This window comes from Heterocephalus glaber, unplaced genomic scaffold (genome assembly GCF_053883595.1).
Source record: "Heterocephalus glaber isolate CG9 unplaced genomic scaffold, H.glaber_assembly_v1.0 deba00001509, whole genome shotgun sequence".
Taxonomy (NCBI): Eukaryota; Metazoa; Chordata; class Mammalia; order Rodentia; family Bathyergidae; genus Heterocephalus; species Heterocephalus glaber.
This window is the reverse complement of record NW_028258325.1, coordinates 33,455,870-33,480,301: the sequence shown is the minus strand read 5'-3', so window position 1 is coordinate 33,480,301 and position 24,432 is coordinate 33,455,870. Positions and strand designations below refer to the sequence as shown.

The 24,432-nt window shown below is 40.3% G+C and overlaps 1 protein-coding gene and 1 long non-coding RNA gene across 6 annotated transcripts in view; one reads left to right on the top strand and one right to left on the bottom strand.

Annotated features, from left to right (window-relative positions):
- Window positions 1-10,265, bottom strand: part of Nsun7 (NOP2/Sun RNA methyltransferase family member 7) — a 41,901-nt gene extending 31,636 nt beyond the window's left edge. For 4 of the 5 annotated variants that reach the window (XM_021262421.2, XM_021262422.2, XM_004849816.4 and 1 more), the window contains exons 1-3: window positions 9,613-9,925; window positions 3,146-3,204; window positions 1,338-1,468 (exon numbers count right to left, since the gene is read on the bottom strand). In XM_021262421.2, coding sequence (XP_021118080.2) covers window positions 1,338-1,468; window positions 3,146-3,204; window positions 9,613-9,925 — 503 coding nt within the window. Of the gene's footprint in view, window positions 1-1,337; window positions 1,469-3,145; window positions 3,205-9,612 lie in introns of all 5 variants that reach the window. The other variant, XM_004849814.4, reaches the window with a different exon arrangement.
- LOC147825118 (uncharacterized) overlaps window positions 9,872-24,432 on the top strand; it is a 45,844-nt gene continuing 31,283 nt past the window's right edge. The window contains exon 1 of the long non-coding RNA XR_015441408.1: window positions 9,872-10,037. This is a non-coding gene — a long non-coding RNA (uncharacterized LOC147825118). The remainder of the gene's footprint in view (window positions 10,038-24,432) is intronic.

Here is a 24,432-nt window from a genome sequence, read left to right as displayed (position 1 = left end):
GTAATCTTCATTGTTGCTGTGTGTGCATTCTATTAAAGTTCAACAACATAATAACAAAAGCTATAACCAACAGTGTGTTAGTCTGTGTTGCCATAATAGACATTTAGAGATTGAGTAATTTATAAAGAACAGAAACTTATTTTCTCACAGTTCTGGAAGCCCAAGACCAAGGAGCTGACATCTTGCCAAATTATGACATAGTGGAAGGCAGAAGGGCAAATGCTCAAGAAAGCATCCCACTTTTTAGGGGGTGCTACTAGGCAGGTATTCTACCACTAAGCCACACCCCAGTTCCCAAAAACCCTTTTAATGATGGTGTCAATCATTACAGAGGCAAAGCCCTCATGACCTAAACACCTCCCATTAGGCCCCGCCTCCCAATCCCATCACACTGAGGACCAAGTTTCCAACACATGAATTCCGGGGACATGTTCAAACCACAGCAAATAATAACACTCATGATTTATTAACCATTTTCACTTATGATTTATTGACTGTTTATGGGTCTGGTTTTAAGCTGGACATTTTACATGCATTAGTTGAATTAGTTCTCCTAGCTAACCTTTAAGGAAGGCACTTTTTATCCTCATAGTAGGCTTCTATTGATATAGGATAAAAAGAAAACAAATTTAAAACATGCCACCATGTTCTGAACTAGATTTTTTTTCAATTTGGCAAAATAGTGAATTATCTGCTGTTGAGGTTTTCTCATATAGTATGTTAGATTTTTTTAAAGCTACAAATAAAGCTTAAAAAACAAATAATAACTGTTTCTAATGAAGTCTAATTTATGTGTGTGCTAAAAATTATGAGGGATTTTTAATGATTCCCCACATGCTTATACATTGGGTCTTGCAATTCAAGCTTTCAAAGCAATTTGACTTTGTTTTGGGGGTTTCTGGGGGGCAGGGTTGAGACAGGATCTCACTATGTAGTTCAGGCTGGCCTTGAGTTCACTATGTAGGCCAAGCTAGCCTCAAACTCTCAGCAATCCTGGTGCCTCAGCCTCCTGAGTGCTAGGATTACAGGCATGCATCATAACACCCGCCCTGCAATTTGATTTTGAATAGAATACTGTTTCTGTTCAAGGAGCTCAATAAACTTATAAACTTTTATATATTTTCTCCATAAATTTTTCTGTAATTTTTTGGGGGGATACCAGGGATCGAACTCGGGACCTTGGGCTTGCAAGGCAGGCGGCGGAATCACTGAGCTAAATCCCCGGCCCTCTCCATAAATTTTTAACACTTATCTACACATTATATTGTACACAATTTTACCAATGACAACACTAGTATTGATTTCATATAAAAACTCCTTTTCTCTTCTATCATTACCTGTTAAGAAGGTTCTCCACTTCTTGAACTTCTGATATGAACTCTTCATTTTCAGAAAGGACACGAGTTTGAAATTTTCTATCTTGGAAATCATACAGCATCACAATAATAAGACTGCTCAAATGATCTGGCTACCAAGGAAAAACACATACAAGGAAAAGTATACAAACAATACCTAATAGCAATATTTTATATTCCATTACTTTTCATAACCAGGAGGATTATGACAATTTTTACCCAGTCTGGTTAATCTGAAAATAGGAAAGGTCTTCAAAATATGGGGCGAGGGGAATCTTAAAGTGATTTCCATGACCTTGCCCAAGGATACTTTGTAAAGATTAATGATGGGCGCGGACAGTGCTCGGGGCTGGCCCCTCCTCACAGCTGGCCCTCAGTCCCCAGCCATTCGCAGGGCCCAGTCATCCCCTCTGAGACTGTCAGTGTCACTGAAAGTGTGTTCTTGGTTTCAATTTCGAAAATCCCTCCCTCTCACTCCCAGATCTCTGTCATCTGGCATGAAGGCTTAAGAGCACAGAAAGGTGTGCAAAGGGAAATTGTGAAACTTCCCTGAGTTGCCCATAGCTGTAGTTTAGGATTCTGGCAGGTAGAACAGCTGAAAACCAGGAATCATCCTATCCAAATACAGTTCCAAGTTTGCAGACTCCAGCTTGTACTGTCATGAAGACTGACTCATCATCACAAGGCAGCCATCTTGGAGGAAATCAGCCACTTCTGCTTAGATTGTTAGCAAGGGTTGCTCATAGCTTTGATTTCTATACTAATTACATAGCATTATTCCAGAATGTTTTCCATTTCCCACACCTGATTTCTGCCTTCTCAAAGCTGACTGTTCTTGCAGGGCCACTTGCTTCTTCTAGAGTACAAAAGTAAGAGCCTCCCTTACTAACTTCAGGGTCTTTATACTACACCTCAGTGCACACTTGCTGCTACTGTTTGTACTGTCTACAGTAGAACTTCCTTATCTTGCTCCTGGTAGTGCATTACAGGCAAGCATGAAATGTAAAGTATTTATTTAAATAAAAAGAAAACCTCTAAATTGGTAATTGAATTACCTCCCCATAGTTTTATAGTTTGTGACATTTCTTGACCTTGCTAGCTCTTGCATTAGATCTGCAAAAGGTTCGGTCACCTGGTTAAGGATTTTAAGCAGAAGCAACTATGAACCCAAGAAACTATTACTATTATTGTTGGTCATACTAAAACTGTTTCTTTCCTTAAGCATATGACCCACAAGGATGTGAAATAACTACAAGAAACTGTTTTTGTACACTGTACCTCCTTAGTATTTTTACACATATATGATAGGGATGCACAATATTTTCCTTTGTACAGACAGCTTAAATAAAGCACTATGTCAATCTGCTAAAATATATATATATAGGGAATCCAGTAAAAAAAAATAAGCCTTTCAAAAAAGAAAATTTTGATATGTTCATCAAAATGAAAGAACAAAGGTCAGTGTGAGAAGTATTAGAAGTAGGAAACAGTTTGTCAGTTTGTATTTTGAAGAAGTCTCAACATTAAGCAAACTAGTTACTATTTAAACATGAAAGCTGTTTAATTCTTTCTTTAAAAATAATCATGATAGCCAGATATGATGGCACATGCCTATAATCCCAACACTCGGGTGGCTGAGGCAGGAGGATTATTGAGAGTTGGAAGCCAGTCAGGCCTACATAGTGGGTTCAGAGCCAGCCTGAATTACAAAGTGAGACCCTGTATCAAAAAAACAAAACAATAATAATAATAATAATGAGACATGCTAATTCTAAAAGTTGTCTACTTACTATTGTGGTGCTTGGGAATATATAGCTGTCTGTTAATATAGTTTCCAAAATATCTTGATCTGTAAGATAAGGGAAATGCCTGTTACTAAAAATACCAAAGCTGAAAATGAAAACTTTGGAATCAAAACACACTTTAAATAATGTCAGTAAATAAATTTATTTTCTTATCTAAAATAAACCTCAATTCTTGATTTTGATAAAGACAAATTAAAAGGACATGATGAAATATTTATAAATTTTATGAATCCTGGGCCATATGATTCCATGATTCCATGTAGAATCATAGTCAAAGACTATGAATAATCAAAGAATAAAGGAATTCTGATCTTTAACTTATAGCCTTTCAAAAACATTAAAGAGGACCTAATTAATAATGTTAAATAACATTCTTTTCTTATCCACTTTAAGTACTGCTGGATTGGATTGGTAAGATTTTATTTCGGGATTTTGTTCTATGTTTATGAGGGATGTTGGTCTATAATTTGAATGGCATTATTTGTAACTTAAATATTTGGTAGAACTCACTAATGAAGATACTGAGATGACATTTAATTTCAGATTTAAATGACAAGGAGTTGCCACATAAAGATCTAGTAGGAACCACAGTCCAGGCAGGGAGAATAAATGCCTTATCACAAGTACGAGGTAGAAACAAGTGCACATATTTGAAAACCTCCACAGGGTTCTGAGTGTTCTCTTTTGACACAAGTACTTAACTAGATATGCATCACAGAGCAGATGCTTTAATCAGTCAAACAGAAAGCAAGGCCTGCCTTAAGTTTATTCAGCATTCATAGAAAACCTATTACATGAAATATACACATTCAATTTTAATCTTTGTTTGAGAGATGAGAAATCTAGAAAGAAGATTAATTTGGTAACACCGATTTCAATTTTCTTAGGGAATCTTTTAAGAATCACTCTCTATGTTTGCACAAGGTAATATTCCCATTTCATTCGTAGTGGAATGAACTCCAGAGTTTCACACCCCTCCAACTTGCAAACAGATTCCTGCCAACTTCATTGTTTCCCATCATAAATCCCAGAAAATGCAGCCACAGGATGAACGGCTTCTAACGGGACAGACTGCAGAGGCCATGGAGCTGTGAGCACAGGGTGCTGGACACCGACAGGACAGCAGAGGCAGAATGGAGGGCCAGAAAGCAGAACATGATTTTGCCAACATTGCATTTGTTTTCTAGGGCTCTTGTCAAAACTAGTGTCTCTGATATTCTAAAGAATGCATTATCTCTGTATATTTACAATTCACATAACATCCTCACATAGCAATATCAATGTTAAGGAGTGGCACCCAAGTGCATTCTCTTCCCAATATTTTGCTGCCTTTCCTCACGTTCTTCTAACAAAGCCAATTAGCCAAATAATGTCTGATTTAGGTTGTAGGATTTAAAGGTTGCAAACCTTGTCTATCCTAGAATTCAGCCCAATAATTCCAGTTATCCCTCTCCTTCCAATAATTAAAGCTACAGGGAATTCTTTCAGTTTGCTACATGGAATTCAACCTCCATTCCTTGTGAACTCTCTTCCTACCCTTTGCTCGCCACTCCCTATGAAAGCAAAACTGGGCTTATTCGATCAGTGAATTTGGAAGAAGAAACTGGGCATTTGTCCCCCTCCCTTTCTCCCTGCCAGCTTGTCCACAGGAAATATACACGCACTCCAGGGGTGGAGAGGTCTGTGAGACCCAGCTCACCCTGGATTAAATGGGAATCTCTAGTTCAGGAGTAAAGAATTTGTAAGCCCCCTTAACTGGAGATCTAAAGCCATTATCTCTTTCAATTGGTTCCAAACTCAGATGCAAAGGAGAAATGTCACTAACTGGCCCAAACATTCACAGTTCATCTGGTCATTCTTCCCATTCTAGAAAGAAGATGGAAGATGTTTCTTCTCTTGACTCTCCCCTAAGTTCTCCCTCTCCCTCTTTATTATGTTTTCATAATCCCTTCATAGAAAGGACTTCTAGAGCCTTCACTTCATGAATGCCAAGGCCCACCTATAATTATAAATATAGATACATGATGTTTTGTGGGAGGATGTGGAGGGAAACTTGGAAAAATTATTTAACAGCCTTCTTGGCAAAATTAATAGGACTAGCCACTAACACTTTTGAAAAAATATTTGACAGAAGTATGTAATAGGTGCCAGGCGTGGTGGTGCATGCCTGTAATCCTAGCACTCAGTGGGCTGAGCCAGGAGGATCTCTGTGAGCTTGATGCAAGCCTGGGCTACCTAGTGAGTTCAAGGCCAGCCTGAACTACATAGTGAGGCCCTGCCTCCAAAAGAGGGCAGGGGTAATAATAGAGAAAAGAAGTTGCCATCAATCATTATGCAGAGAAAATTTTAAAATGTAGGACCATAAAAAAAAAAAAAAAACAGAATTATGGATGGAGGTTGTTACTTGACCACCTTTCAGCCAGATGATATTTTCTTTTCTTCAGCCTCACTGCTGGCTTCTTTAGGTACACTATTTACTATCCTCTTAAGCTTCTCCCAATCTTCCAATATTTTTTATCTGCAAAATGAGAATCTTTCATCTCAGAGGACTTGTATATCAAATGAAATAAAGTACTCTGTGGATTATAAAGAGCTACACAAATATAAGGGACTACTATTGTCACTGAAGTGAATTGTTTTAACCTCTTAGGTGACAACCAGCGCACAAGAAGTTATTGATCAGGTTCATTTCCCTAATGAATCATCATGCAGTCTGTAATTAACTCAGCAGGCTAGGGTGGCCAAACTCTGCATATTCTACAGAAAGGTTTGGCCCTTCATCAGCTCCTTGGAGTTAACTCTAAGCTTTTGAAATATCTTGCCTGATAAAATGTTTTTGTTTGCCTGGGGCCTTGGGCCATGCAGAAACAACCTGACTTGGGCAAAAGCTAGAGACTGAGTAACCAAAGGTAGCCCCATGGGCACGCTTTGCCTATGAGACTGACTTCAAGAAAAATTCTAGACAGAAAGCAGGGTGAGATTCCCTGTTTGGTAAAACTTCATTCCTGCTGACACATATCTTTAGCAAGACAATTAAGCAGTGTCTATACGGCTCCTTGAATACAAAAGTTTCACACAGTTCTGAGAGTCCTTTTAGGGAATTGTTGAATCTGGGGGTGAGCCTGAGATCCCTTGACTAAAATTACTAAGTCCCAAGTAACCAGTAAATGTTAAGCATTTACTAGGTTTTTTACAGACAAGTTATATGATTTCAAAATGACCAGTTAATGACAGAGATCAGGGACTGAGAGTTTACCAAGTACTATATATACTTAGGGAAGCTGGAGACACAATTAAGCCAGGAAAAAGATCAGCAACTTCAGGGATCTTTCTTTGCTTTTCTTTATTTGCTCAATCATTTCTCAAGAAATAATTTTTGCCAGTTTTTCTTTTTAAATATTTAGTATTCCTTGAAACACACAAAGATTCTTTGAAAAATAAACTACCTCATAGTACTCCACTTCTTTGACAAAAGTCAAACTTAACAGGAATAAGTGTTTCTTCATTAGTAATCTTGTTTAGCAGAAAATTGATCGTGGAATTATTTGGTAATGCAGGACTAGTGGCAATCTTCATTTCAAAGAACGTTATATTGAGCCTTTTAAAACTTTAAAAAGTTAATCAGATAAATGTAGACCCTGCTTAAAAGAGCTTATACACAATGGACACCAATAAAGAAACAAACAATAAAACTGAAAAGTATAAAACAGAACCAAAAGGACATACTTAACTTTTGTATACTTAAGAAATTTTGTTATTTTTTTCCTTCTCCTACTTTCTCCAAAAAAATATGATAGTGTGTTCTAACTTCCTATTCACAAACAAACAAAAAGGACCATTACCCAAGCATTCTTTTATTTGTACAATAATAACTCGTTAAGGCCTTAGGGAAGAAATCTGGAATTTTCCTTTCTAAAACCTGACTCGCTGAGCCTAAAGTGTATAATCCAAGTGTGGATTTACAAAATCTCACAAGTGAAAGGACTGCCAGAACATTGATAATACAGAGATAAAAGCAAAATGCACAAAAGCCTCCAATATTTTAAAAAATCAGGTTCTTAATTATGTTGGAAAATTCACTACATTGGGCTTCTGATTATTTTGATTTTGATTTTGTGGTGCTAGAGGGACAGAGGCCAAGGCCTGGCAAGTGCTAAGAATGTGCTCTACCACTGAGCTATTTCACCAGCCCCCAGAATTCTTATTTTATTCTCTCTGGATATTCCAAAATTACTGAGGTGATAATTTAAATGAATATAGTATAAGAATATTTTAAACCAGTAAACAACCAACATTATCTTATAAGTTTGAATTAATAAAAAAGAATGTTGGGGACAGGGATTTAGCTCAGTGGTGCCGCTGCCTGCCTCACAAACCCAAGGTCCCAAGTTCAATCCCCGGTACCAAAACAAACAAACAAACAAACAAAAAGAATGTTGCAAAGAAAGGCAGGTTTGTGAAGACTATGATAATTATTTATCTGAATAGGATTTTCTGAATCATTAAGATCAGATAGTCACAAGACCCTTTCATAAAATAGAAAACAGAATTGAGAGGAAGAAAAAGATAGTCTACTCAAAACAGCTCTATAATGCAACCATCTAGTTAATGCATTAATTTTATATACACTAATTCAGGTCTTTATTATTTTCTTTCTTTCTCCATCTCTCCCTCCCTTCCTTCTTCCTTTTCTTCCCCCCACCCCCAGCACTGGGATTTGAACTCGGGTCCCTGTGAATTGTAGGCAAGCATTCTAGCACATAGCTACATCTCAGCCTTTTAAAAAAATGTTTGAAAAAAAAAGTTTGAGACAGGGTCTCACTAAATTGCTTACGCTGGCCTTGAATTCACAATCCTTCTGCCTCAGCCACCTGAGGAACTGGGATTATAGGTATCTGTCATCATGCCTGGCCTCACTATTGATTTCTAAAGATAAAATTCAATATTCTATTAGGGAAACTGCTATTATAGAATTCTAGCGTTAACATTAAATACCAATTAACCGACACAGCTGCCCGGGCTGCATTTCACCGCTGCAATGTGACTTGTTGTGTAAAGGGCAACACTTTGGTTGGTGGGAAGGGGAGGGTGAGAAAGGAAACAGAATCTGAAAGATAAAACTGGAGGCAGAAAACAGTTAAGACAGACTTTAAAGAGCAAAAAATCAACAGGAGAAGAAAACACAGAGATGACAAAAGGAAGTTCAAATTTTTCCTTATGAAGACAAATTCCAGACTGCAGAGTTGAGCTGCATCATCTCTGCAGACTCCTAAAATAAATGATTTTAAAATAATGAATGGGCCGTTCTATCACCTCACAATGTTTTCCCAGCCTCCTACGTGCAAAGACGGGCATCACCTACTAAGCATGCAGGGAAGTGCTGACCCCTCCAGCGTCTCTTTGGGGAGCCACAAGCTCATCATTCAGCCTTTCTGTAATCCTCACAGGATGCATTCAGTCTGCTTACAAACTAGTCTAAAGTTCAAAGTCAAAACTGCTGTGAAGGGCCGGGAATTTAGCTCAGTGGTTTCGCTGCCTGCTGCGCAAGCGCAAGGACCAGAGTTCGATCCCCGGTACCAAAAAAAAAACTGCTCCAGGCCCTCTGACAGCTCTCCTCATAGTCACCACAGCTGGTCACTCCCTGAAGCCAGCTCCACACGCTAGTTGACAGATTAAACACTACTGAGGGAACTGCAAACACTGAGTCTGAAACCCAGAAGACAAATCAGAAGGGGAAATTCTACTCATGTTTGGCTCCCCAAATCAAAGCTGTGGGTTAAGAGTGGGATGATCTTCACTGGGGTTGGCTTAATTTTGATATTCATTTTTCGAATATTTGCATCCTTTCTTTGTATTTTGTCTCTGTTCCTCTCTTCTCATTCCCTTAATGGATTTCTATTTGTTAAAGCTCATGAACCAAAATACAAGGTGTAAAATCAGGGAATGGAAACAAATACATAAGGAAAGGGAAACACCTGTAATCTCACCACTCCTGGAGGCTGAGGCAGGAGGATCCCAAGTTTGAGCCAAGCCTGGACAATTTAGTGACTTAATGAGGAGATCCTGTCTCAACAACGAAAAAAGGACTGAGGATGTAGCTCAGCATGCTCCATGGCCCTAGATTCACTCCCCAATCTCACACACAGACACACACACACACACACACTCACACTGGATCCTGTTCTCTCTGCTTATCAAATTGTTTCTTGTTCATTTTGATGACTGCAGTACAAATACCTAAGGACAAAACACTGGTAGGAACGGGGTGGGGGGAACACGCGGTAAAAACTGCTAGTTTCACTGAACTCCGCGAATTCTCTGCAGGCTGCCATTAACTAGCGACTGCGATTGGAGAGAAACAAAACGCTGTGTGGGATGCGGGCGGCAGGGGGCTGCAGCCCACACTCTCAGGTTACCCTTTAAGGTCGATCGTTGAGGCAGGTACTACTCACATTTCAGGGCACTGAAGGCCAGCTCATAGGACAAACGCCTGAAGGTTTCATCCTCAGACTGCGCCGAGGACCGCAGGGGTTCATTCCCGTACTTTATTATGACTTTCTCTGGCGACTTTTCCTTTCGAATACCCTGAAAAACGTTCGCTGCCATCACGTACACGGGGTCCGGGTAGCCAGTTTTTTCCGGGACACCAGCTGAACTTTTTTCTCGGATTGCGGCGTCATCTGACAACTGCAGGAGCGCGACCTGGGAGAGCTCCTCGGTACTTTTGTCGTTAGAAAACTCCAGTTCGCTGATGGAGTTCACCATGTTTGCGCCCTTGACTGTCCCAACTCAAAAAGCTTCGGTTACAATTCAGATGGTACCGGAAGGGTTTTGCTCGTATTTTAAGCATCTTCTCTGCGAAGAGAAAAAGACGTCGGTAAGTGAGCGTTGCTGCAGCACCTCTCTCGGTGGTTGTGGAGACCAAGAGGTGGCATTTCCTGGTCTGCGCCCGCTCCCCACACCGAGGTCCCTGAGGGAAACTTCCGGAGGTGGAGGCGCGCTGGAGACGACCCCCTCCCCACACAGCGACTTTCGCCGTGGCTCTTTGGGGCCCCCAGTCGCCGGGACCCGAACCGGTGTCGCTGTCTCGGGCTCCCGCGATCCCGCCCTTACCCTGAGGGCGGATGTTTCCCGGGGTGGCCGCAGCACTTGGGGCACCGAGGCTGGTGTTGGTCAGGGGCTCTCGGGAGCCCGGGCGGCGGGCGGCGGTGCCCCGCGGTGCCCCGCGAAGACTGTTTGGCTCAAGTACAGGTTTTCCCAGGGAACACGCGGCCTCGGGCCTTGTCCACTCGGGTTCGCCGGAGGGGGGCGCTCCGTGGGGCCTCGCCTGCCTGGCGGTGCAGCCTTCGCGCCTGGACCGCGGCAGCCTCCGTCGCCAGCCGTGAGTGGCGCCAACGCCGTGTCTCCAGGGCAACCGGACGCCGGGAGGGCGCAGAACCGGAAGCTCCTGCAAGATTGGGCCGGGTGCTTGGCTCGCGCCCTCCCGTGTCGCGACACCTGCTTCGGTCCCTTTTCAAAACCGCTGCCACCCACGCATGGTCTTGTTTATAAACGCTCAGATATGTATTTTTTAAGCAGTCTGGTAAAACTCAGTGGTTTTCAACTACCAAGCTCCCTGAATTCCTTGTTTCAAAATGCAAATTCCTTCCATTTTTAACGCTTTTACAAATGGGAAGGGAGCCAAGAGTTGGAAGGAACAGGGAGAGAAGAGAGAGGCGGGGGATGAAAAAAAATGGAAGAGAAAGAATTAAGATTATTATGTACATGTACCAACTCCCCACAATAATTATAATCATTATGTACCCCTTTCTAAAAAAAGAAAGGATAAGTGTGTTTGAAACGAGGAAAGGATTTTGAGCAGGATTAAGGCAATGTGTCTTTTATTATAATACATTTTAAAATTAAACATTCACTGTATTTTTTAATCACGAAAATGCAAATTCCTAGAACTCATCTGCAAAGATTCTGACTCGGGGATTCCGGAATGGGACCGGGAGTTGGCACTTTTGGCAGGTAACCCAGGGGAGGCTGATGCAGTTAGCCCACAGACTATAGTGGGAAAATATTATAGTGGTATAGTTAGCCCACCTCAATCTCTAACTTGGAAAGGTCCTCCAGCCTTTCTGAAATTTCTGTTCCTTCTTCTGTAAACCAGATTGGTTATCCCTAGTTATTTTGTATATGAGTTGTGATATTGGAGTCTTCCATCCTCCACACCTCCCATGCAATAGCTTCTTGGCTACGGGGTAAAATCCAAACCTTTGAGAGAGCAGGACAGGATCTTCCGGTATTGGGCCTGGCCTCCCTTTCCATCTTCATTGCTTGGCATCCTTCACCCAGTCCCCAAACTTTTGTATCTTTATGCATGCTGACCTTTAAGTCTTGAAAACCCTTCCCTCTTGGTTTACCTAGCAAACTCCTACTCAGTCTTTAAAACTCAGCACAAACATCACCTATATTGAAGCCTTTCCTGGTGCTTGCATTTGTTAGGCTATAAATTAAGCTGCTAAAACATAGATTTAAAATAACCATGGGAGGCCAGGGATTTAGCTCAGTGGTTCTGGTGCCTGCCTCGGAAGTGCAAGGTCCTGAGTTTGATCCCCAGTGCCAAAAAAAAAACAAACAATAAAATAACCATGGGATTAGGCAAAATGGAAGTTTATCTCTCACCTAAAGTCCTGTTTCATGTGAAGATGTTTCAGTATCTGACCATTAGGCCCCAAAGGCACCTTACCCATATGTAAGGATGCTTACACATACAAGGTTCCTCATGGCCTGACTTTGGGCCCCATAGTGTCACATAAAGGTACTCCTCCATGAATTTGTCAGGGACCTAGACTCCTAATTGGGGCTGTAGCTAAGGGATTTCCCCTTCTGCTTAGTCCAAGATGGCTCATCCCCATGTCTATTTCCAGCCAGTAATAAAGAAAGATAAAGGGGAAAGAGAGGGCATGCCCATTCCTTTGGAGAAGAGACATGAAAGGTGCACATATCACTCTTGCTTACATTCCACTGGCCAGAACTTAGTCACATGACAGCAAAGGATGGTGGACAATGTGATGAGTTACCATAAAAGAAGGGAGTTTGTGTTAGCATTCTGTTGCTGTGACAGAATACCGGAAAATAACAAAGGAAGAAAGATTTTATTTTGGCTCACAGTTTCAGAGGTTTCAGTCCGAGGTCAGCTGGTTCCATTGCTGTAGACGTGAGGTGAGGAAGAACATCATAGGGAAGGGTATGGAGGAGCAAAGCTGCTTACCTCTTGGCAGCCAGGAAGAAGCAAGAAAGGGAAAGAGCCAGAGAAGAAAGGACTAGGGACCAGACATAGTCCCCAAGACCACACTCTCATGATCCACTCGCTTCAGTTAGGTGTACTCCTGTTTTCACCACCTCCCAATAATAACATCATATTGTGATTTCATCCACTAAAGAAGTTAGAACCCCCATGATTCAATCACTTCCCAAAAGCCCACCAGCAACCAGGCTTTCAACACAAGGAGCCTTTTGGGGCCATATCCAATCTAAATCATAACAAGGAGAAAGAAGTATGGGAAGAAATTAACAGACCTCTATCCCCTGACCTCTTCTTCCACCAATCCACCCACTGCCGTTATCCCTGGCACGCCAAGATTCTCTTCCATGTTCCCCTAATGTGTTGGTCATACATTCATGCATTCATCCATTAATTTTACAAGTATATATGAAATTCTCACTGTGTCCTATCATTATACTCAGTATTGGGAATCAAATATGAATGTAAAGAACAATCAGGGACCTTACTCCCAAGAAAGTAATGAATGGAGATACTTATATTTTGGGACCTTTCAATTTTTATTATAAACATATGTGTACACATCTGTATTACGTCTCCTTCTTTCTTTTTCTTTTGAAGCAAAACCTTTATTGGTACATTTTAGATATACATAATAATAAGAATGTGTATGTGGGGTGGAATACTCTGTACACTTCCAATAAGTCCACTTGTTCAAAAGTCTGGTATCAATTCTGATATTTCTTTGTTGACATTTTGTGCAGTTGATCTATCTATTTGTGACAGTGGGGTATTGCAGTCTCCCATTATAATTGCATTAGTGTTTATTTGATTTTTCATATCTGATAATATTTGTTTTATATAGTTGGGTGTGCCGGTACTTGGTGCATGTATTTATTATGACTGTCATCTCTTCCTCTTGGATTGTTTGTTCCCTTTACCAAGATGTAGTGACCTTTGTCTCTCTTAATCAGTCTTGTCTTGAAATCCACTTTGTCTCCAAATAGAATAGCCACTCCTGCTTTTTTTCAGGTTCCTGTCTCATGGAGTATTGTTTTCCATCCTTTAATTTTCAGTCTATGAATTTCTTTTTGAATCAAATATGTTTCTTTTTTTTTTTTTGCTTAAATTCTTTTATTGGTACATTTTAGGTATACAATATGTTTACATTTATCATTGGGTGCTTGTACCTGTGCTCCCTTCCCTATTTACAAACACTTTGTTTCCACTTTTTCCTTTTCTCATAATTTCTCCTTTCCCTCCTTTCCTTTCCCCTTCCCCTCCCTTTCTTTCCCCTTCCCCTCCCACTTCCTGTAACCCTTTGGACCTTTTCTTCCTATTTCAAATTATCAATTATTCATTTTAATCATTTTAATCCTTATTTACACTTTCAGTTTCTCACACCAGAGAAACCATTTGGTATTTTATACGTGTGTCCTATTTATTTCACTTAAGAGTATGACCTCAATATCCATCCATTTAGCTATAAATGTTTCTGGTTTCTCATTCTTTATGGCTGAGTAGTACTCCATTTTATATATATAAAAAAAATCTTCTTTATCCAGTTTCCAGTTGATGGGCATTTGGGCTGTTTCCAAACTTTAGCTAGTAGAATCTGTGTGGCTATAAACATGTGTGGCACTTATATCGCTGTGGTATGATTCTTTTAATTCTTTTGAGAAAATACCCAGCGGGGGAATAGCTGGGTCAAATGGGACCTCTAAGCCTAGTTCTTTGAGGTGTCTCCATACTGATTTCTACAGTGGTTGCACCAGTATGCACTCCCACCAACAATGGAGAAAGGTTCCTTTCTCCCCACAACCCCGCCAGCATTTGTTATTGGTTGATTTCGTGATAGCAGCCATTCTTTCTGGGGTGAGGTGGAATCTCAGTGTTTTCATCTGCATCTCTCGAAGGACCAGTGATGTTGAACATTTTTTCATATGCTTATTTGCTGCTTTTACTTGTCTGAGAAATGTCTGTTCCTTTCAGATGCCCATTTTTGAATTGGATCTTTAAATTTGAGGAGTCTGATTTTTTTCAGTTCTTTATATATTCTAGATAGCAGTCCTTTGTCTGAGGTACAGCTGCTAAAATTTTTTTCCCACATTGTAGGTTGTCTCTTAGCTCTGTTGGTGGTTTCTCTTGCAGTGCAGAAGCTTTTTAATAAGATGAGATCCCAGTTGTTGATTCTTTGTGCTAGTTCTCGTGCTACTGAGGTTTTGTTCATAAAGTCTTTTCCTATGCCAATGTCTTCAAGAGTTCTACCTTACTTCCAGCAAGTTTAGTGTTTCTGTTTTAATATTTAGATCTTTAATCCACTTTGATCTTAGTTTATGCACTACTCTGATTTAAGCAAACTAAACCCACTGATAGTATTTTATTTCCATAACTCCAAAAATGAAAACTCACAACTAACACTGTATGTTCTTGCCAACCAACAAGCTCAATGATGATATTATTCTAAATATTCACCACTTTGACTCCCTCAACCTTGTCCAAGAAAATTACCATTGCAACACTGTCATTGGGACAACTGCTTTGTCTAAGGAAGTCGAAATTTCCAGAGACTCAGAATCATGTAAATTAATTCCACATAACTGTAAAATTTAGTCCTTTATATGCTTTTAACAAACATAGATTGTTATATTTTTCTGCAATTTAAGATTTTTTATAGTAAACTGGCTAAATATCCAGGTTCCTAAACACTGAAGCTTGCTTTGAGGCAATTTCTCCTTTCATGGTAAAACATAAACACTCAGAGTGCAAGTTAATGTAAAATTTGTCTTACTTTGTATTCTGCAATTGACAAAAGATGGAGAGAGACTGTTCAGTGACCCAAGGTCCCTGCTGGTCATATGGTCATAGGGAGTCCCATCTCCATAGTTAGTAAAATATTATCCTCTTAGCAGAGTGCTTGCTTCATCTAGAGTCAGTTGAGGAAGGGAGACAAGTCTGTTTTGCCAGGTGCACTAGCTCTACTTTTAATTTGCGGCATTATATGAAGTTTGAAACTTGCATGAGTTTAAGAGAACCCTGGATGAACTTGGACATCCTCCATTCCTCCAGGACCCTGAGCTACTCCTGTCTTCTACATCTTGTTTTTGAAGTACACCTCAATAGGCATGATGAAGCCAGCACAACCCGACTCCTCCACTTTGTAGGGGGGCTCCTTGCACACACGCTTGGGCTTGGGGAAGCTGTCGTGCAGCTGGAAGATCACCTTCTCCACAAAGTTCTGGATCTCGCACTGCTCAGGGCCTCGGACAAACACCATCCAGTCATGGGTGAAGCCCTCCGTGGTGGGCTTCTTGCGCAGCTGGGCTCGGTGTCCCAGCTCTAACTTGACCTGTACGGTGCACTGATTATCCATGGCTGGCGCCCCGCCCCGCCCTCGGGACCCACAGCTCTGGCGTCTCTCGCCCCGCCCCTCGCCGCCCTCATTGTCTGTCAGGCGCCACAACTGCCGCGCACTGCGCCAGCCAGCCCACCAGCCCAGAGGAAAAGGAAACCAAATATGTTTCTTACATGTGGCATGTTATTGGATCTTGCTTCTTGATCCAATCTGCCAGTGTGTTTCTTTTTTTGACTGGTGAATTCAGAAGTCATTTACATTGATGGTTATAATTGATATATATTGATTTATCCTCATCATATTATTTTCCTGTTGTTGGTTCCCTTTATTTCCCCCTTTGTTTAATTGCTTGGCTTGCCTGGTGGATTCATTCTGTTCGGGTCCATGGAGCTGTAGTCCTTGTTATCTCTTTCTAGAATGTGCTTCGGAACATTTTGGAAGGCTGGTTTGGTGGTCATGAATTTCTTCAGATGTTCTTTGTCATGGAGATATCTTATTTCTCCATCAATTTTGAAAGATAGTTTTGCAGGGTACATAAATTTGGGTTGGAGGTTGATTTCTTTTAGGGCTTGAAATACTTCATGCAAAGCTTTCCTTGACTTGAGGGTTTGTTTTGAGAAGTCTGCTGTGATTCTTATGGGCTTTCCTTTATAGGTGATTTGTTTCTTTTCTCTAACGTCTTTTAATGGTCTCTTCTTGTGTTGAATTTCTGGAATCTTGACAATTATATGCTTTGGTATAGATTTTTTATCACAGCTTATTGGTGTTCTATTTGCCTTATTTATTAGTATGTCAAATTCTTTTTCCCTGGTTGGAAAGTTTTCTACCATTACTTCTGTGAACAAGTTTTTTATGTCATTTGCATCATCTGCTTTTCACTGACTCCAATCAATCTTACGTTATTCTTATTTGCATCATCTAACAGCTGTTCAATTTTTTTTGTGGTCCCTTACTATTTTTAAGAGATCATACTTTTCATGATCACTAACTGCAAATCTTGTATTCTATATCTGATATTCTGTCCTCATGTTGGCTCATTCTGCTGTGTATACTTTCAGTGGAATTCTTAATCTCCTACGTATCTATTTGAATCTGTTTCATGGATTCCACTTCTTCCTGATGTTGGGTGCTCATGGTTTCCCTCATTTTCCTAAGCTCCCCCTATTTTTTTATCTGTATCTGCTCTAGAGTCACCAATCTTCTCTTTTATTATGGTCATCATCTCTGTGAAACTATGTCTGATTTGATTTTTTCTAGACCCTCATTCATCTGCTTTGTTACTTTCACCCTTACAGCTTCAGAGAGTCCTGATTGGTGTCTTTCAAATTGTTACACCTCATTGTCCCCTAGGTTTGCCTTTGGTGAGCTGGAAGTTTGGGGTTATATCTTGCTTGAGTGTCTTCTCATTTTCTTTTTTTTTTTTAGTTTAATTCCTGGGTTGATGCTTGTAAATTGCTTATGGTGAGTAGCTTTATTGTTGGTATTTAGAACCCTTAGGAAATGACTACTTCTCAAAGGTGTCTTCCAGATGTAGTTGGCTTTGAGGTTTTGAGTCTGTTGCAATATCCTACCTCCTTAATTTATTGGGGATGAGAAGTTGCTGCCTACTTGGCCTAGCCCCTAGTTCTTTGGCATTGGCCTATAGTATTATTTAAGATTCTTAGGCAATCTCAGTCTTGGTGTACCAGGAAGAACAACTGATTAGCACAATTATGTCACCTTGGCTAAAGTAGTACAATCAGCAATAACATTAGTATCAAACACAACCTAGAAAATGGCAAGCTGTGGTAATTATTTATTTGCACCTTTAATTTTATGAACTATTTCTGTGGTTATATAACAAAACCTAAAACTAACCAGAAAATTGTATACAGTAAATATGCCCTCAGCATGACAATTTTACACTCAGGGAAGAAAATTTAAAACAGATTGGGAGGGGGTAGAGAAACAGAAGAAAAGGGGGATATTAGAAACAAGGCTGGAGGACAAAGGAAGATTATGCAAACTGCAAACTTTGGGGAACTGGTGAAAAGATAGAAGGAAAAAAGATAAGGAAGAAATAAAACAGAAACAACATAGAACAACAACAACATCAAAACTGGAAACAATGTTCACAATTATATAAAAACAAGAACAATCAAGAAAAACAAAATAAAACAAAAACAAGAAGAGAAAAAAATATAAGAAAAAGAAATCCACTTTAAGGAGCATCTCTGCTGTCACTAGTAGACAAATTAGACACATAGAGCCCAGATCCATGTTCACCAATCCCACCAACCCAGCCATAAATTTATGGTGGGGTAGTAGATAAGCCCAGCAAGCCTGCACCTTTAGTTCTGAAGGTCAGGCTGGTTTCTGACTGTGAGGCTGGAACCCAATTTTTTCAGCCTGCAACACACTGTGTCTCCTGCCAGCTTGAATTTGGCTCCCTGCCAGCTTGAACTTGGCTTCTTGACCTCCTGCCAACTTGAACTCAATTCCACCTCACCCTTATGGAGCCATCCCACAGCTGTTCTGAGTTCCAGGCTCAACTGGCCCCTCTCCAAAATGACTACCTGCTAATTGCCCTCTCCTAGGGAAGGTCTGAACCTGAATAACTCACCAGCCACTGCACTCTGCTGTATCCACTGCTCTGTTCCACTGGTGCACTTCGCCATGGAGGCCTCTGGGGTCACCAGTAGTCACTGTGTGTCTGCAGTTTCAGCCACCCTTCCCACACAGTGAATGAGGGCTCAGAGAGAAAGTGCCACTTGCCACCTCCTTCTTCATTGAAGTCTCTCTCCTTGTTCTCCCCATGGGCTTCAGTTTTCACTTCAGATCCTTGCTGGGTCCTGGGAACCCATTTCCCTCCTTCTTCTCCTCCTCACATTGGTATATTCCAGCATCTGGTCACCAAATCTCAGAGAAGCTGTTTCTCTGCTGTTCACCACTCCACCATCTTCCCAGAAGTCACCTTATCTTTCTACACACACTGTAAAATAGTTTTGTTAGACCTTTATTGACTTTTAATTTTTATTATATATCTCTTTATTTCTAGGTGCTAGGAAAATATCACTGTCTTTTACAGCAGATTACACATATGGAAGGTGTCTTGGAGTTCATGATGTATTTATTATGCATCACATGATGCATGATATAATCTGTAGAAAATGTGAGATAAAAGCTATAAACTGCAAAATACTGTCTTTCAAAATGTGATTTGAGGAGCTTTGTTTTTTATATAATAGTTCCATGTAAGTGACACTTCACTGTATTGAAACAAGATTTAATAAGATAATCTATATTCCCAAAATAGAACTTAGGCAAATAGTTGTGGGTAAATGAATTCTTGGTTACCATTCATTTTAATCATGTGAATAATCCTGCTTCCTTATCAGGTTTATGGCTTCAGGTGAACTTAAGGTATTGGAGAAGAGGACTAGAGGAGAATATATTAAATTTCAGTGTACATTGTAAAAAAAGTAACCATAGAGATAAGTGTGAATTCAACTGTCTTGAAAGCAAGGTAGTAAAAAAATCTAGTCTTTAAGTCACACTCTGTAATATGATCAGAACATTAAATCAGAGATGGTGTAGAAAATTAATAGTTAGTTGGAGATGTCTGCCAACAGAACTCAAAAACGTGATTTTTCTTTTCCCAAGGTATAAAGTATTTGAAATCTGTGTAAATTTGTTTGTTTTTGTTTTGCTTTTTTTTGGTAGCAGGGATCGAACTCGAACTTGCAAGGCAGGCGCTGGAACCAGTAAGCTAAATTCCCAGCCCCAAAATATGTGTAAATTTCCATTCCTTGCACTAGAGTACTAAGTAGTGTATGTTAGCTGTGTACATATTCAAAACATATTAACTCACTTGGCTCAGTTTGATCTGGGCATAGAAAACTTCCCAGTACCACTGACACTTGTTACAGAAATGCAAAAAGCATTTGAAATATAAAGAAATTTAACTTGTGGTATTTAAACTCTGGGTCTCATACGTAATTATTATATGGCTGGCTTTCTTTGCAGCACTTTTTTTTTCTTATTCATTTTTATTTTACAAAATTTACTTGTGCTCTGGGCCAGAGGTTTAGCTCCATGGCACTGTGCCTGCCTCACAAGCACAAGGTCCTGAGTTCAATTCCCATACAAGAAAAAAAACTTTTTTCTTGTGTTCTATTGTGAGACTTAAGCTATAGCCAACTTGAACTCTGGGGCACTAAGGCAGGCCGTAAGGAACCTGATTTGTAGAAGAATCCTCAGGGACTTGTAGGTAAGGGCCCATTAGGGATTGATGGTCAGACACTGAACTATCCCATCCCCAGAGGATGGAAGGAGAAAGTTGCCCTAGAAGAGAATATAGATTCCCAGTGCTCTGGTTTGGATGTGATTCATCCCCATCAAAACTCCTATTGAGGTTGGTCCCTAGTGGAACATTGTTGAGAGGCTGTGGGACTTTTAAAAGGTAATTGCATCAAAGATCTCTACCTCATGAAGGGACTAACATAATTCCTTGAGTGCATTAGTTATCACAGGTGCGGGTTGTTACCGAGTAAGCCTGGCACCTCCCCTCGCTGTCTTGCACTCATACTCCCTTTCTTTCCCTTCCACTTATCTGCCATGAATTGACACAAATTGAGGCCTTCACCAGAAGCCAAGCACACGCAGGTGACACGCTGTTGGATTTCCTGGCCTCCAGAAACTAAAGCCAATATAAATCTCTTTTCTTAACAAATTATCCAGCCTCGAATATTTTGTCATAGCAGCAAAAAAATAAACCAAGTTGCCTGAGAAGGCACCACCAGAAGTAGGTGAACAGCACCTTCTTGTGCTACATGAGAGCTGGTGTGGAGGATTGCTTTGCATATGCTAAAAGGCATCATTACTCAAATGTGCTCTGCTCTGTCCTTTCAGAAACTAGTCTTGAACAACTTAAGCAACCCAGTAAGTTGATAATGAAATGCTCCCTTTGGAGAAATCAAAATATGATTGTGGGTTCTTCAACATGGTACCATCAAAGACTAGCCAAAAGAAGATATCATCACTTTTAGTGAAGGAAAAGCTCCTTTACTTTAAAAGCAACAGACCAAAGTAGAGCATAGATTCCTGAAGGTTGAGGCATGTTCAGAGGAGCAAAGCTCGAGACCATAGCAGTTCAGGGACAGCACATTAGAAACAACATTCTGAGATTTAGAAGCCAAAAATTATGATAGTAACTAAGGAAGAGTTTGAGTCACCTAGGATACAAGGGGAAAAGGGGACTCAGGAGAGTTATCATCCTGGCCCTCAATCATCCTTTGTGTTCTAGGAGAAGCAAGGTTGCCATAGTCAACCCAGATTGATTACTCAAGCACTACATTCATGATTCCCCCCAACCCTTTTAGCCATATATACTGTCATTTAAACTATTATTTGTTACCGTTTATATTTGATATGGTTTATATCTAGATGATCCCCCATAGCCTCATGCACTCAAGGGTGGGAATTTTGAGAGGTGACTGGATCATGGGTGTGTGATACTGGATTAGTCCACTGGTGGGTTTATAGCTGAGTGTGATGTTGGGAGGTGCAGCCTGCTGGGAAGAGGTGGGTCACTGTGGGCATGAGTTGGACTGGTCTATATCCCTCCTTCTCCCTTGGTCTCAACCCTGCTTCCTGCCTGCCTTGCCATGAGCTCGTTCTCCCCTGCCATGCCCGTTCTCCATGCCACCCTGCCTTGGAGCCAGCTGACTGTGGACTAAAACCTCTACAAACTGTGAGCCAAAGAAAGCCTTTTTTCCTTATAGTTATAAGTGTCAGGTATTGTGTCCCAGTGATGAGAAAGTAACTAGGACATTATTTACATAATGTTTTATTCTAAATCAGATTTACTATTTTACTTAAAGAGAAAACTAAAAAAGAGCAAATCAGCATCATTTTTCATCAATGAAAATAACCACAACAAAAACAAAACAATACTATTAAATTCTAGCTAGGAGAGGTTGTGCCAAGCCTCGTGAGGGTAGTTGTGCTTTGTTGAAGAAGGAGATGGGCAATGGTAGAAGAGTGTTAAACTTAGTACAAGACTTTTTCCCCTTCAGAGGACTGAAAGAACATTGACTAAAGCTGCATTCTAACTGCATGATTAAATATCGTTTGACCCTGAATCTACACACCACTTCCCGTCATCTGCCAGCTCTTCAGCAGCACTGGCCCTACCACTTACAAAACAGTGCACTTATAGATCTGAGTCCAATAGTTAGTTAGGGAACAGTGATTCCCCCAAACCAAGAGGGAAGAAAGACATGAAACTCAGAACAAGCCCCCCAAAATTCAGAAAATCTGAGGTCGCAGATGAATCCAGCTCATTCACATGGCACTGCAGCATGGGAATCTTGAAACTAGAGTCAGATGTTCAGGTTTCTAGTCCTAACGTTGTCATGAATTAGTTACATAACACCAGTAAATCTCTGCATTCTTTATAGTAATTTCCTGATATGTTTAAGCCTATGATTTATTTACCAAGAAATCAGTGAGTGAACAAAAGACTGAGAAGCATTTGTAGCCAATAGGGAGAAGTCAAAGGAAATCAAGACAACAGAAATAAGTGCTTTAGGTTGCTGAGCAACAGTGAGGCCCTAGAGAGCACAAGCAAAGTGCAACTGAAATATTTCAGAGGCGTAGACAGCCTGATGTGGGATAGAAAGTGCTCTCCTCTCCGTGTTTAGGCCCTGATTGAAGAAGCAAGAAGCAATAAAGAGAGTAAAATAAGTTGTTAAAGCTATGTGAGTACATGGATTAATAAATTCATGTCTAACACCAGGCTTGATACCCATCTGGTAAAATGGTGCCAGTTAAAATGTTTTTGTCAGTTAAGGTATCCAGCTGCTTGTGGCAGGAAAATAGTGCTGCACCAGAACACCCCAGCCTGGTTTGTTTGCAACACAGGAAAGCTCTTAGTATAGGGTAACTTTGCTCACCCTGCCCTTATGGTGTTCAAAGGGTTTTTAAAAATCAATAGGGAACTAAAAATGAATACTATAGGATAGAGGTTTTTTTTAAAAATCCAACATATGATTGTTTTTTGAGGGGTTTTTTGTACTGGGGATCGAACTTGGAAACGTGTGCTTGTGAGACAGGCAGCAGAACCACTGAGCTAAATCCCCATCCCTCATATAATTGTATTTTATATACAGTACTCACATAAAAAGTGGAAATATAGCCGGGCATGGTGAGGCACACCTGTAACCCCAGTGCTTGAGAGGGTGAGGTTTACTGTGAATGTGAGGCCAGCCTGGGATACATAGTGAGTTCAAGGCCAGTGTAAACTACATAGGGAGACTCTATCTTTTAAAAAAAATGTTCTCACCTTGATGTGCAAGACAAAAGTTTACTCAGGGCAGAAAAGAGTAGAATCGCGATCAATGAACCCCGGGAAGGGCCAGGAGGAAGTGCACACGCAGAGGTGGAAAGATGTGCACTGCAGCGCCATTAGACAGGAGTGGTAAGTCCCAGCGGGCTGCTGCCCAGTAGGTTATTACAGTCTTCAGTAACCTTTGTGTATTTGAGAAGAACTAGAAGAAAAGAAGTCAGTTTCCTAACAGAGAAATGATAAGAAGATGGAAATACTAATTACCTTGATTTGATAATTACACATCATATACATGTGTTGAATATCACACTGTACCCCACAACTATCTGTAATTATTGTGTGCTAATTAAAAAGAAAAAAGTGCCTGGTGTGGTGTGCCTCACACTTGTAATCCAGTTACTCAGGAGGCTGAGCCAGGAAGATCACAAGTTCACAGCCAGCCTGGGCAACTTAGTGAGACCCTGTCTCAAAAGAAAAGAGGAGGGCTATGGATGTAGCTCAGGAGCCCCTGGGTTTAATCTCAATGCTGCCCAAAAAAAGCATGAAATGAAAGGAAGGGAAAAAAGAGCAAAAGAAGTTAAGGATCATGAAAAAGAGTCATATAAAATGATAAGAAGACATTCAATATTTTATATAACTAGATAAAAATTTCTACATCCCCCCAGAAAGAATCCAAACAAATCAAACTAATCATGCAACCACTCAAAACAAAAAAACCCTGAAACAATATGATTTGTTACTAGGTTTGAGCGTGCTTCTGCGTTCTAAACTAGATTTGGGGCGCCATCTGCTGGTAAATTGATGTTATCTTTTTTTAAATGGATGTATAGTTAGGGTTGCTAGAGAATTTAGAGGATACCCAGTTACATTTGAATTTTTGATATATTACATGTAGAATTATAATCCTTCCAGGAAATGTTTTCTAGGAATCCAGATAACACGAGTATTTAGAATTGCTCGGTTCACATCCACATAACTGTAGCATATATCAAATGTAGCTTTGTTTATTCTTAACTGAGATCCTTTTCCTATTTTACGTATTTTTCTCCTCCTGCTACAGACTCACATCTAAGCAATCTGAGTCAATTACAGTTGATGAATGAAAAACCAAAAGCAAATTCATTGCATTCTCCACAGTACCTTAGTTGCGGATTCTACTTGTCTTTAAAGAGCTATACACACATATTTTATTTTTACACATTTTTCCTTTGTTGCTGAGGATCAAGTCAAGGACCTTGTGCACACTAAGCGCATTCTCTGCCACTGACTACACCTTCTGTTTGCCATTAGCGATACAGTCCATTGGTTTTCAATTTTTA